Genomic DNA, 13,502 nt, shown 5'->3' with positions numbered 1-13,502 from the left:
ACGGCGGCTAGTCCGCCATTGCTGAAAGGAGAAACATCGCGTTTGACTGTCAAAAAAAAAAAAAAAACTTGCGGTGCTGGCATACGGACCCCCGAAATAAGCCTATTGGCTGCTCCATGAACAAGCAGTCCTTCCCTTAAGAGTACTTACGTATGAATACTGCGCCCACGAGCGAGGCGACCATGTCCAATCTCAGCAAAGGAGGCACCAAGAAGGACACCAAAATGAGGATAAGGGCCTTTCCCGTGAGTGTACGCCTAACTAGGTGCACTGCCTGCCGACAGGCAGTGACTTGATTACCCTGGTCTCGGTGTAAGCTAGCCATAAGCTAGGATGCTAACCAGCAGAGCGGTTATATATTTGTAAACAAAGTGCAACCTTACGCTGCCGTGTCTGGAAGGTTATGTGCAGCGGGATAATAATTTGGCAACTTTTGTGGGACACCTCAACGTCTCATTCGTCACTCATCCCTCAAATGCTTCAAAGGTTGAGTGGTCGACAGCAATATTAGTTTGACTCGGCAGACGTTTTACCTATCTGGACGTCGTTCCAAAGTGCATTGCATCGTTGAGTTTGACGTGGAATATATAGTATAAATAATCTTTTTCTCCCAAACTGCAATGAAAGCTCTTACTCATGAATGCTATCGTGCCTGCTAACCTAGCTCTGGGTTTGTGGAAATTTATGCGAAAATGTGCCCATCAGTGAAAAGGTGGCGTTACTATGTTCCATCTTCTTTCACCTGAGAGGCATTGCCTTATTCTGCAAGTCACCGACCAAACCAACTTGCTAACTGACCTTTTCTTGTACAAACACAAACTGCTTCCTTTCTCTGACAGAAAGGCAGATCCATTCTTCACATATCTTCCAAAGTGAAGTGAAATTAACATTTTAGTAGCTACATGCAGAGGGCTATAACATAGAGGGGCCTTTTTGAAATGTGGAGATTTGTTGATCTAACATCAATTTAAACAATGCCTTTGGGGTCATCTGCTACGAAAGTACACTTGCTGTTCCTCAATCACACAAAGTTTTCTCCTATGGCCCAAGATATGTTTTTATATGGGTCTGGCACAAAAGTTTATTAGATATGTATCTTGATTTTTGGACTTTCAGTAAGAAACAGAATAGGGCATTCCTTCTTTTGGGGTTATATCATACAGTTGTTAATTTTATAAATCCTGTTTTCCTTCAAGTTAATGTCAGTACTGGCACATACAGACACAGAAATGTATTGACTGAACACTTGCTTTTCATTGGAATTCAGCTTCACCTCTGGTGTTGAATTTAACTTGAAGATGTTTTAACCCTCATCCGAGAGGCTTCTTCAGTTCAGAGCTGAAGAAGTAAGCATCTTTTGACATGATGCAGGTTTTGAAAGAAATTACATTGCGCAAAGGGGGCCACTTGTTCAGAATTTCCACTGAACTAAATAAAATTTGATGTTCATGCATGTGCATGCCAGGTCTCAGGAGTTTTCAATATAATAATGCTGTACCTTCATAAAATAAGTGGTTAATAAAATCTGCAATGTAATTTATTTACACATAACTGATTGAGCAAAACTTGGGTTAGAAACCTTCATCTTTGAAATAAACTGTGTTAATAATTGACCTGGCGTCTAAAGAAGTGATTATTCTTCTTTTATTTTTATTATTTTTTAATTTTCATATTTGGCTTAGTCCTCCATAATTTAAAATACTATTACACAGCTCTGAATTTTAAATTGATTCCTATAATACAACACAACCAGTCTCTGTTCTGTTAAAATCAGCAAATGATGGTTTAGTGTTGATTAATAGGTGGGGCCTTACCTAAGAATAATATTTTGCCATAGTCCTAAGTTTTTAGGCTACTGTCCAATCAGTCGGTTTTGTCTGATAAAATTTTCATTGATTCTAAAATCTTAGTTCCATGAGGAGAAAATACTATGTCAATATCCCAACAGAAATAATTGAATGTTCCCTGCAATAGTTGGGTTTACAAGTGGGAACTTGTCCAACCTCCCAAATGCTAATAATCTGTAATAGTGACCACCAACTAATAGCAGCTTTATCAAATTGTAGGCTGCTAAATCACATTTTAAATTTTTACTTAACGTTTTTAATTTTTATGTCGAGTTGGACCAGACCATGTAAAATATCTCAACAGTGTTTTACATATTGTGAAAAGATTACTTAAAAAGATTTATTTTGCAAAAGATTCCTTTTGCAAAACAAAACGAAAATTGTAAGATGAAACATCCAGCATGACCTACAATCTAAATTGGTTAGCTAATGTTTATATTACTGTAGTGAGTCAACTACAGAGGTTTGAATTAAAAGAATTAGAGGGGAGTTCTAATGTAAAAATATTCCATAATAACCTGCAGCATGATTGGAGAAATTCTGCCCACGTTTTAAATGTATTTAAATAATGGAAAGCCCAAATTTGCCAAATGTGGATTTCAATTTGGCCCTGAAAGCTTTTAAGAAATATACTTAGTTGTAAGAGTTGTTGTCATAAGAGATGATGATCACCTTATGTAACACAACCTGCCCATCTTACAGATGACTATGGATGAGAAGTATGTCAACAATATATGGGACCTTCTGAAGAATGCCATTCAGGAGATTCAGAGAAAGAACAACAGTGGTCTGAGCTTTGAGGAGCTGTACAGGAATGCTTACACGATGGTGCTGCATAAACATGGAGAGAAGCTCTACACTGGCCTACAGGAGGTTGTCACTGAACACCTCATCAACAAAGTAAGACAATGCAAATGGAAGTCTGAAACATTTACCAAACAGTGGGTATGGCTGTTCTTCTTCGTGTACATCAATAAATAATGTAAAATAATTGGCGATTTAAAATTCCTTGAGCAAGTAAAATAAACATTAAGCATATAATGGGGTTTATAAAGTATTACTTGGGCATGTTTCATTTATTCTTGCAATTTTTATCTCTATTATTTCACAAAGGTGAAAAATACAACGCTCTTTAAATAGCCTGCCGGAGAAAAAAAACAAAAAAAACCTTGCAGATTGTCACCGGTAGATTAATGTTTTCTGGTCATCATTTGGCAACAATTACCTCTGTGGCACATTGGAGTATGGATAATCGTGAATTCAAACGAGCTACACAGGTTAATCATTTACTAATATGTCAAATAATTCACTGACTACTGTGGTCTTATTTGTCCTGTTTGGAAGGGAATAGGTTTTCATGTTACTGAGGGAATTTACCTACGTGCAACTTTGATTGGCAAATTGACAGCTCTTTCTGTATGAGCAGTATGGTCAAAATGCAAACTTTACAACAGTTTACTTTGTTCACTTATCTAAGTTTTCACACTTATGGGCAAGTTTTATACTCTTGAGATAAATCAGGCACCTTGACTGTTTATTTGTAGTTCTGCATAGAGCAGAATTGGGCTGTTAAGTACGGATAGTATCTTTTATCACATGGGTGATAAATCCAATAAATATATTCAACATTATATAGTGTATTTTTCTGAAAGTGCATTAAAAATGTCTTTGCAAAATGACATTTGTCTCATGAATCTTTTTTGATAATTATGTAAAATCAAAAATCAAGTCACTCTTTTCTTCTGAGTGAGGTGACAAACTACTTTAAATAGTTTTTTTGCATAACTGACAAAGAATAGAGACAAATGACCACTGACACACTTTTTGCAACTGCTCAACTGAATGTCATCACAGTGTCACCCTTGAACAAACCATAAAATAGTGAAAGGTAATTGTTAAATCTCAACACCATTCCTGGCAATAAAGTAACTATGGTTTATAAAAGATAAGATGCAAGTCAGCAAGGGGACATTCAAGCTTATTTATTTAAAAAAAAAATAGGTTTAGAACTCAATGGTTTCATAGAGAGATAGATGGATAGTCATTTGTCTCTATGGGTGCTACTGTCAGTAGCTTTTAATGCCCCCTTCTGGAATCTAAAAAATAATTTATCTCTAGAGATTTAAAATTTTTCCTCAAGAAACTGTCTTTAATCTCTGACTTTGATCAATATTATCACATTTCAGTCAAAGGGTGAATTTTTGTTTTGCCAACTTAGTTTCTCTGCAAGTTGAGCTTCAAAAGATGTTACATATTGTAAATGCAAAACCTGTTCTAATCCTCCTGGTTGTTCAAGGATCATCAAAGAAAGACCTTAAGCGACATTTGTGTGTTGCTATTAAGTGAAGGAACATCTAATTCAAGGTTCCCTGACAACCTGGGGGACCAGGAAAATTATTGATTAAATATAAAGTCAAGGAAAACAGAAATTGGATGGAATGGAAAATGAGAAAAAAATTGAAATGTCCTGGAAAAGCGTAAGTTGTCCTAGGAAATTATTTCTCCCACCTTCTTATTTTGGTGAACGCCATTGGGTCAAACATTATGCTCATGTATGTCTGCGGTCATGCTGTCTTCAATGGACAACATCGAGGCACTGCCTCAAACTGATGCAGTGCCACACGTGATGGTAATAGCCATTTGCATGACAGACATTTGCATGTACCCTCAGAGCTGCCCTGTTACCCAGTGTTTTTATTGGATTTGTGTTTTTGCTAGATTTGGTGACTTTTCATTCCCGGTAAGGACTTCCTCTCCTCACTGTGGTTGGCTATTTTTGCAGTTGACTTAAAATTGTTATTATCGAGAAATGCATTTGCCACATGTGTAAAGTTAACTGAGATGAAACAAGTTTGGTGTTTTATTGAAAATCTAAAAAATATTTTTGTGAAAGTTGAAATGAGAAAATGAGAGAAAGTCGAAAATTGAGGTGAGAATTCCACAAAGCAGTATTGTAATTCAGTTGGTTATGCCAGTTTAGTGTGGTTCTGTAATCTTAAAGTGTGTTTGCATTATTCGTCACAGAGGGTCATTAATTATTGCCATAGACTGTACAGATTTGAAATCAGTCCTCAGGCAAAAGAGGAGTAAACGTAGAGGCAATCTGGACAAATGTATAAAATTCAAGATAAAACCTATAAAAGAATATTTTTGCAACACATGGTGGGAAAGAGTAATGTATTGGTTTGTGATGTGATAACTTATCTGTAATACTATAGCAGCTAAAAATGTCCACTAAAAGTTCTGGAAAATAATTTTGAGAAAAGAGTGAGAACCCTGTCTCATTGTGATTTAAGTGTAGTTGAGTTGTTGAGTCCACTATGGTCAGTGACGGTGTGGGGGTGAAACTGGCTAGAGTATTATTTTTCCATTGTGATTCAGAGTTTGCTGTGTCATGGAACATCTCACAAATCTATATGGCATCAAGAAGTTATATAAACTAACATTGGCCTACTAAGAACTTGTTCAGTAAGGGAAGAGAGTTACTTTTGAAGAGTTTGAGCTCATTCTGTCATTTGACTGTTTTTACTGATTAGGTCCAAAAACATTATTCAGCAATTTAGCTGGCAATTGTTTTATTTTGTTAAGTGCTGATACCTGAGATGTAGTTACAGTTATTTAAAGCAATTAAATACTCTTCTACTTCACTGGATATCTGTTTGAATTAGCTGTTATGTGTAATTATGTTACTTTTTTTTTGGTTGGTGCTTTGGTGTTTTGTTTTTTTTTTCATCAAAAAACTGTGCAATCCCTTAAAAATGGTTGAAAAACACTGCCTTAGCAAATGCGGGCGAAAAAAAGTTGACTAAAGAAGTGATCAAAACATCAGTTTAAATCACCATAAGATTTTTAGACATAGGGGAAGCCACATTGTTGAAAAAGCTATATAATTGTGGCAGCAGGGATAAAATAATGCACCATCAGGAGAGCCTTTATATTCGGTCAAAGCAGCAAAGGGAAAAACAGTTAAAAACAGAATAAGGAATTGTGCAAAAAAACGACAAATTGCATATTGCAATCTCATAAGTGTAATGTTCATTACAGGAAATTACTTGTCTTCAAGTTAATTTTACTGAGGCTGCATCGTAATTTAACATGTGGGGAAAGTGCACTTGAAATGAAACAAATGCACAAGATAGGGAGATTGAAACAAATAGAATACAGTATATAAGGGAAGGGTCTTCAATGTTTTTGTGGCCAAGGACACTCAAACTGATGAAGTGGTGCAGTTCTCTAGATACTGTATAAGAGTCACGCTTTAGTAAGCTGTGGCCAGATGACACAAGCTGTCAAATCCCAGAAAAGCAGTGGGCAGGGGCAGGGGCAAGTGAAATTCTGACACTGTAACCGCAGATCTCTCTTGACTTCTATATGTCACTTCTAATTTCTTCATTATTAAAATCTATTTGTTGTCTTTTAGTATAGATATGATCAAACATTGTTACTAGAACACTTGCAATAGTGACAACTGCTGCCAGAAAACAATTTATTCCCTTTTCATAACCAAAAAAATCTGAAAAGTATAGTCTGTGGATCAAGCTATATGGACATCTTCACACCCAGCTGAACCTTTGAAGCTTTAAAGGGCCCAGGTTTGTTTTCTCTAAGGAAAGTTAGCCATAAAATATGTGATGTTGTTCTTGGCAGGTGTTAGCTGATTTGCCAAGACTATCATTTGGCTCTACGGCTGTGGCTTGCGGCTGCTACCATGCAAACTAGCCAGCTAAGCTAATCTGGCCATGGTCAATAAACAGCTCAGAATTGCAATGTTAGTAGTGTCACATCGTAGCTTTATGTGATCTAGTATTTAATTCAAAATCATAATTGTAACAGTTATGTTTGCCTCTGTCTGAAAATGCCTTGTTTTCCAAATGTTATGTATTTCTCCATTGATTTGTTTGACAGGCAGTGTGAGAGCCAATGCTAATTCTGACAGCTTAGGCAGCTCATTGGACTTAGCACCAGTAACTAAGGGGGGCAGGGCTCATCAGAGGCTGAATTGTGTTCTATTAACCTTGGCTAAGTTTGTGTAAGTGTTGTGTAAATGTACCTTGTTATTGTGCATTCCATACTAAGCTATTCAAATAATAAACAGGTTCATATGTATACATAGAGAAGGGTGGCTGCCAATCTACCATTCATAAAAATGAATGCATTTGCAACAAAATGCTGGATTTATATTATGTACATTTAAATATATTTAAATGTGTGCGTGTGTGGATACGGGGGGAGGGAGAGGTAGGGTTGAAAATTTTAAAATAGTCTAGTCAACCTAAAAGTTCACAATATGCAGATGTGTGGTTACTGGAGAAATAAAGATAATGAGCCATGCAACAAAGTTACGGATCAGAGCAGTTGAAGTGAGACTGAGGGCAGATGAAAGCATTTGCGATCAGCAGTATGGTTTAATACCAAGAAACAGTACTACAGATGCAGTACCTGCTTTAAAAATGTTGATAAAAAAGTACAGAGAATGTCAGAGGGACCTGAATTGTGCCTTTGAGTATTTAGAATATGACATGGTACAGTGAGAGGAGCTGTGTCACTAGACATGAATTAGAGCTGTCAGACAGTGGTAAGGTGTGCATAGGTATGACAAAGGATTTCAAGGTGGAGATGGAACTGCCTCAGGGATTAGCTATGAGCCCCTTCTTGTCTGTTATGGTGATGGACAGGCTGACAGATGGGGTTTGACAGGAATCCCCATGGGCGATGATTTTTGCAGATGACATTGTGACGTGTAGTAAGAGCATGGAGTAGGTGGAGGAGGTAGAGAGGTACAAGTATGCCTTGGAAAGGACAGCAATGGAAGTCAGCTGCAGCAACACAGAGTATGTGTGAATTTGGATAGAGATATGAAGAAATGGTTGAGGAATTTAAATGGCTGGGGACGACAACAGTCCAATGGAGAATGAAGAAAAGAAGTAAAGAAACAGACTGGAATGGATGGAGAACCTTCAGGTATAATGACTGATGAAAGAGTAAAAGCAAGAATGTAAGGAAAGGTGTACAAGACGGTGGTGAGACCAGCAAAATTGTGTTGTGAACAGACAATGGCACTGAGGAAAAGAGGAATGAAAGCGAGAGGTAGTAGCGATTTATATACTGGGGTTCCTTTTGGGAGTGACAAGGGTGGATAGGATCAGGAATGAGCCAGTCAAGGTAGAGCACGTTAGATGTTTTGGAGATAAAGCGAGGCAAGATTGAGATGGTTTGGACATGTACAGAGGTGAGATAGTTAATATATTGGAAAAAGGAATATTGAGATTAATGGATATAGTGAATGAGGACATTATGTTTTTTTGGTGTGAGAGAAGTGAATGCAGAGAAGAGGGTAGCGCATGAATCACTTTAGTGACCCCTGAAGGGAGCAACCAAAAAGGAAAGAAGAATGAATAATTCAAATCAATGTCATTGATCTGGTTTTATCACTTTTTCAGACATGTTTAGTTATACAGCTGTGGTATACAGGACTGTCTCAGAAAATTAGAATATTGTGATAAAGTTCTTTATCTTCTGTAATGTAATTAAACAAACAGAAATGATTTTTTCATGATATTCTAATATTTTGAGATAGGATTTTTGAGTTTTCTTAAGATGTAAGCCATAATCAGCGATATTAAAATAATAAAAGGCTTGCAATATTTCAGTTGATTTGTAATGAATCCAGAATGTATGATGTTTTTGTTTCTGTTATCACAGTGTTCTAATTTTCTGAGACAGTCATGTACAGTATACTGTGCAACCCTCTCAGATTACTAGCAAAAAGCTGGCTTCACAACTGCATTACACACAGTGGGCCTCATTCATGGTTGGTTAAATACAGTCTTGCGTGCTGTAAATATAAGTGACCCAGCAAAATCACTGGAACACTCAGAAAACCTGCAGAGTGTTATGCTTGCTTCCATTTACAATTCAGTGAACAGTGTGATTTCTGATGTGGTAGGTACCTGTACATTTCAGGCTACATCCTGTCTTATCCACATTTCTCTTCATGTAAAGTCATCACATGGTCAAAAGACATATATTGAGTAGAAAGGGGGGTGGGGGGAGTGCTGGATTAATTGATCACAAATAGTTCTGTGTTTCAACCTGTTACAGAGAATTGTATTGGTCCTTGGAAATAACTGAAAATATTAATGAATCTCAAATAAATGCATGCATATGCCTTTATGAGAAGCACAGATCTGTACATTCAAAACTTTGAAAATGAAGACTTTCAGAATTACAAATTACCTTAACCCTTGATTTCTTTTTTTTCAAACTGGATATGTTTGTCTTCTGAGCCTGAACTCGTGAAATAGAGGGTTAAAAACATTCAATCAGCTGTTAAAAGGGAGAAGAATGGATGGCTTCACTGTGTCATTGAGAATCTGCTAAGTGTACTCTGAGGTAAGTTGCGCATTCCTGAATCAAACTGCAGAGTGAATATATTCTAGTTTTGCTTTTTGAAAACCATACTATGCTGAAATAGTCTTTTACAATAGAAATAAATAGCTCGTATTTGCATGTTTTTGTTTTTTCTGTTCTTATGCGGTCTTTTGTCACTTATCACTACAGCTGCTTATAAAACTATCAGGGTTTAAATGATATGGGATATTCAAGATAGATAAGGACATTCCTTTGACATTTTTGAAGGATGTGATGGCTGATTTACTCAATTTCAAGCTTGAAGGCTGATTGGATTGTATTCAGATTATGTACCAGTATTTCAATCCAAAGGTAATGTGAAACAGGACTTTAGTCTTTGTTTGATTTGGAACAGTTTTGTTGTCTGTTTTGCCTTCATGGCCAAATGCTGATTGATTGTGAAATTATTTTGCAGGTTAGTGTAAAGTTCAAGCAGTGTTGCTATTGTCAGAAAGTAAGCACTATACCCTACAATTAATAGTGAAATATCCCATTTAATTGTCGTTTTACTTTTGGTAACAATAATAGAAATCTGATTGACTTCAAACAACAGGTGTCCAAGCCATGCTAGATACCAGACATGAAACAAGATAAAATGCTACATTTCCAAAACCAAATACAAGTCATAATAATTTTTTGATATATATATATATATATATATCAAAAAATTATTTTGATTATATATAAATAATAATATTATATTTGATTATATCATATATAAATTATATACATATACACACACACACATATATATATATACACACATATATCCATCTTCTGCACTCAGGGTCGCGGAGGATGCCGGAGCCTATCCCATGGGGCGAGAGGAGGGCGAGAGGAGGGCTAAACCCTTGACTGGTTGCCAGTCAATCGCAGACAGACAATCGTTCACTCAGTCAGGGCAATATCTTCTTTTCTTTTGGCTGCTCTGCTCCCTACAGGGGTTGCCACAGCATCATCTGCCTCTATCTAACCTTATTGTCTGCATCCTCTTCTCACACATCAACTAACTTCATGCCTCTTTTTGCTCTATCCATAAATCTTCTTTTTGGTCTTCCTCTTGACCCCCTTCCTGGCAGATTCTAACTCAGCATCCTCCTGCCAATATATTCACTGTCACTCCTCTCTACATTACCAAGCCAAACTCAGCCTGGTCTCACCAACTTTATATCTACTTTACTGAGAATCTTCTGCTTTTTTTCTGTTTAGCTGCTCCTTTTACGAGTCACCACTTCAAATCAATGCCTCCATCTAACCTTTTTCTCTGTATCATCTTCTTTCACACCAAATAACTTCATGTTCTATGTCTCTTCATCCATAAATCTCCTCTTTGGTCTTCCTTTTGGCCTCCTGCCTTGAAGATCCAACCTCAGCATCTTCCATATGTTCATTACCCCTCCTCTGTACATGTCCAAACCGTCTCAGTCTCCTCTGTAACCTCATCTCCAAAACATCTAAGATGTCGTCCCTCAGATGTACTCACTGCAGTTTTGTACACCTTTCCTTTCACTTTGGCTTATACTCTTATCACAGTTTACCCCTGACACTTTTGTCCACCCATTCCAACCTTTTTCAACATGTTTCTTCACCTCTTCACCAGATACTGTACTGATGCCTCTGCTAGACACTTCCATACTGCCACAGGTATACAATCAGGACTGATTGCCTTTCCACTCTTCATTCTCTTCGATGCCCTCCCCATTCATCTTTTTCTAATTGCTGCTACTTCATGGTCCAAAATGTTTATCTCATCTACCTCTCACTGTCTTTCATATTCCTCCTTCCACCATCCCATTACACTTCTGGCATCTGTCAATACATTTCCCTTTCTATACTTTACCATCCAAACCTGCTGTATGTCTTACCATCTTTGTGTCTCTCAGTTTTGCCAACCTATATAAATCTTTTTCTCCCTTCTTACTGTCCAACCTAGCATACAAGTAAACATACCCACCCTTTGTTTGGCCTTTGCTACCTCTACCTTCACCTTGCGCTGAATCTTCCTGTACTTCTGTCTTCTCTCTTTAGTCCCCTCAGTGGCCCACTTCATTATATGAAGGACTGTCTCTGAAAATTAGAATATTGTGATAAAGTTCTTCATCTTCTGTAATGCACTTTAAAAAACAAAAATTCACAATATTCTAATTTTCTGAGATAGTCCTGTACTCCTGCACTACCACACTTCACCACCAAGTCTCCTTATGTATTTTCCCTCAAGACAACACAATTACTCACCACCCTTACCGACCACCCATAGCCCCTCTCAACTATCTATCTGAAGAAAGATCCCCTGCCACTTTGTCTCTTGCTCTGCCTTTGTTCTCTTCATTCATCATTCAAACCACCATCACATACGCTCTGGCTATATTCTCACTTACCACTACTTTGCGGTCATTGGTCTTGTTCAGGTTACATTGTCTGCCTATTATCTAGTCTACCTGTGTGCTCCTACCTTGCTCTCATAAGTTACCCTATGTTCCTGTCTTTTCTAGAAAAAAGTGTTCACTACAGCCATTTCCATCCTTTTTGCAAAATCTACCACCATCCGTCCCTCTGTTCCCATCCTGTTCAGCAAACCTGCAGATCGCTTCTTCATCACCTCTATTGCCTGCACCAACATGTCCATTGAATTCTACACAAATTACCACTCTGTCACTGCGGAGAATATTCTGCCTCACTTCATCTTACCTCTAAGGCTAAGGGACAAATGTAGATGTCCTGTACAAGTCAACTGTGAGGTTAACTTCAGAAAACCAAAGTGATTCATTCTACAGAGGTGATGGTTGTAAAGGCATATACAGTTAGATAAATTATTGATTTTTGCAGAATATGTGCTAGCTGCATGTGAAGCGTGTCGTACTGATTTTCTGTTATCTAAGTCCAACAAGCACAATTCTGTTGCAAAAATTAATCAGCAGACCAAGTGAAATATTGAGGACATATGAATTATGTATAATGTGGGAGTTTTAACAACTGACTGTTCTCTATCTCATTTGAAGAACTGTTTTTAATGTTGTAAATTGATAACCCTAAAACAAGAAACTAACAAAAATTTGACCACAAGCTTCATGATGGACACAAAGGGTACTGATGAATCACATTTACTGTAAGTGAAATTTCCTGATAATGAAGCCAAACACATTGAAGTCAAGTCAGTGCACCAACTAAATACTGGTCTGTTAGTTTGTGCTTCTCTATTATTTCAGTGGATGTGTTATTTTTCGGCAGTTATTCTTATGTTTTACAAATCTAATCAAAGGAATCAAAGATTTTTTTGTCTCTTAAAAAATCTACTACCCACCAATCCATCTCTTTCGAACAACTGTCAAATTTTCTATGAAATACTATGAGAAGGAAGGTTAGGAGAGTGAATGAGAAAGACCAAAGTGGAATGGTGAGACTACTGGGGATGGAGATAAAGAAGGTGGAGGATTTTAAGTAATTATGGTCATCAGTCCAGAGCAATGGAGAGTGTGGAATAGAGGTGAAGAAACATGTTCAAGAAGATTGGAACAGGTGGACAAAAGTGTCAGGGCTAATGTGTGATAAAAGATATCAGCCACAGTGAATGGAAAGATGTACAAGACTGTCGTGAGACCAGTGACGGTCTATGGGTTAAGACAAATTGGAACTGAGCACAGGAAGCAAGGCTGGAGGTAGCAGAGATTAGGCTGTTTTGGTTCTTGGGAGTGACAAGGGTAAGTTGGATCAGATGGACAGCCCATGTTAGATGTTTTGGAGATAAGGTCAGAGAAGCCTGACTGAGATAGTTTGATCATGTACAGAGGAGGGATTGTGAATATATTGTTAGAAGAATGCTAAGGTTAGAACTACCAGACAGAAGGCCGAGAGGAAGATCAAAGAAAAGGTTTATGGATGTAATGACAGAGGACATTAGTGTGAGGGAGCAGGATACATAGAATAGGATTAGATGGAGGGGGTTGATTCACTGAAGTGACCCCTTTTCCGAAAGGAAAAGAAAATTACTATGAGAAGTAATGGGGGGGTATTTTGGAGGGGGGTATTTTAGATTCCAATTTTATAATAATAAACAACACTTTATGCATGATACACTTCTGGATAGCTGAGTAAATAATGATATTCCATGATGCATCACTACATCATTGCTTGATGATCATTGTGGTGTGACTCACTTTTTAGCGTGTGCTCAAATTTTGTGAGGAATATCAATGCTACCAGTGAAGAATCCAGCTTTCACAGACATCTATTGCTGACAGTATTTAA

The 13,502-nt window shown here is 37.4% G+C and overlaps 1 protein-coding gene across 2 annotated transcripts in view; it reads left to right on the top strand.

Annotated features, from left to right (window-relative positions):
- LOC147224248 (cullin-3-like) overlaps positions 1 to 13,502 on the top strand; it is a 32,879-nt gene continuing 19,377 nt past the window's right edge. Inside the window, exons 1-2 of one of the 2 annotated variants that reach the window (XM_086164568.1) lie at positions 1 to 245; positions 2,550 to 2,747. In XM_086164568.1, the coding sequence (XP_086020694.1) occupies positions 153 to 245; positions 2,550 to 2,747 (291 nt within the window). In that variant the 5' untranslated portion in view covers positions 1 to 152. Of the gene's footprint in view, positions 246 to 2,549; positions 2,748 to 7,096; positions 9,240 to 13,502 lie in introns of those variants that run through there. The other variant, XM_086164569.1, reaches the window with a different exon arrangement.

The sequence above is a fragment of the Fistularia commersonii genome, chromosome 18 (genome assembly GCF_037954325.1).
Source record: "Fistularia commersonii isolate RoL2024-O1a breed Wild chromosome 18, RoL_Fcom_v1.0, whole genome shotgun sequence".
In the NCBI taxonomy this organism is placed as follows: Eukaryota; Metazoa; Chordata; class Actinopteri; order Syngnathiformes; family Fistulariidae; genus Fistularia; species Fistularia commersonii.
The sequence above is the reverse complement of the archived record's forward strand: the minus strand, read 5'-3'. Positions and strand labels throughout refer to the sequence as shown.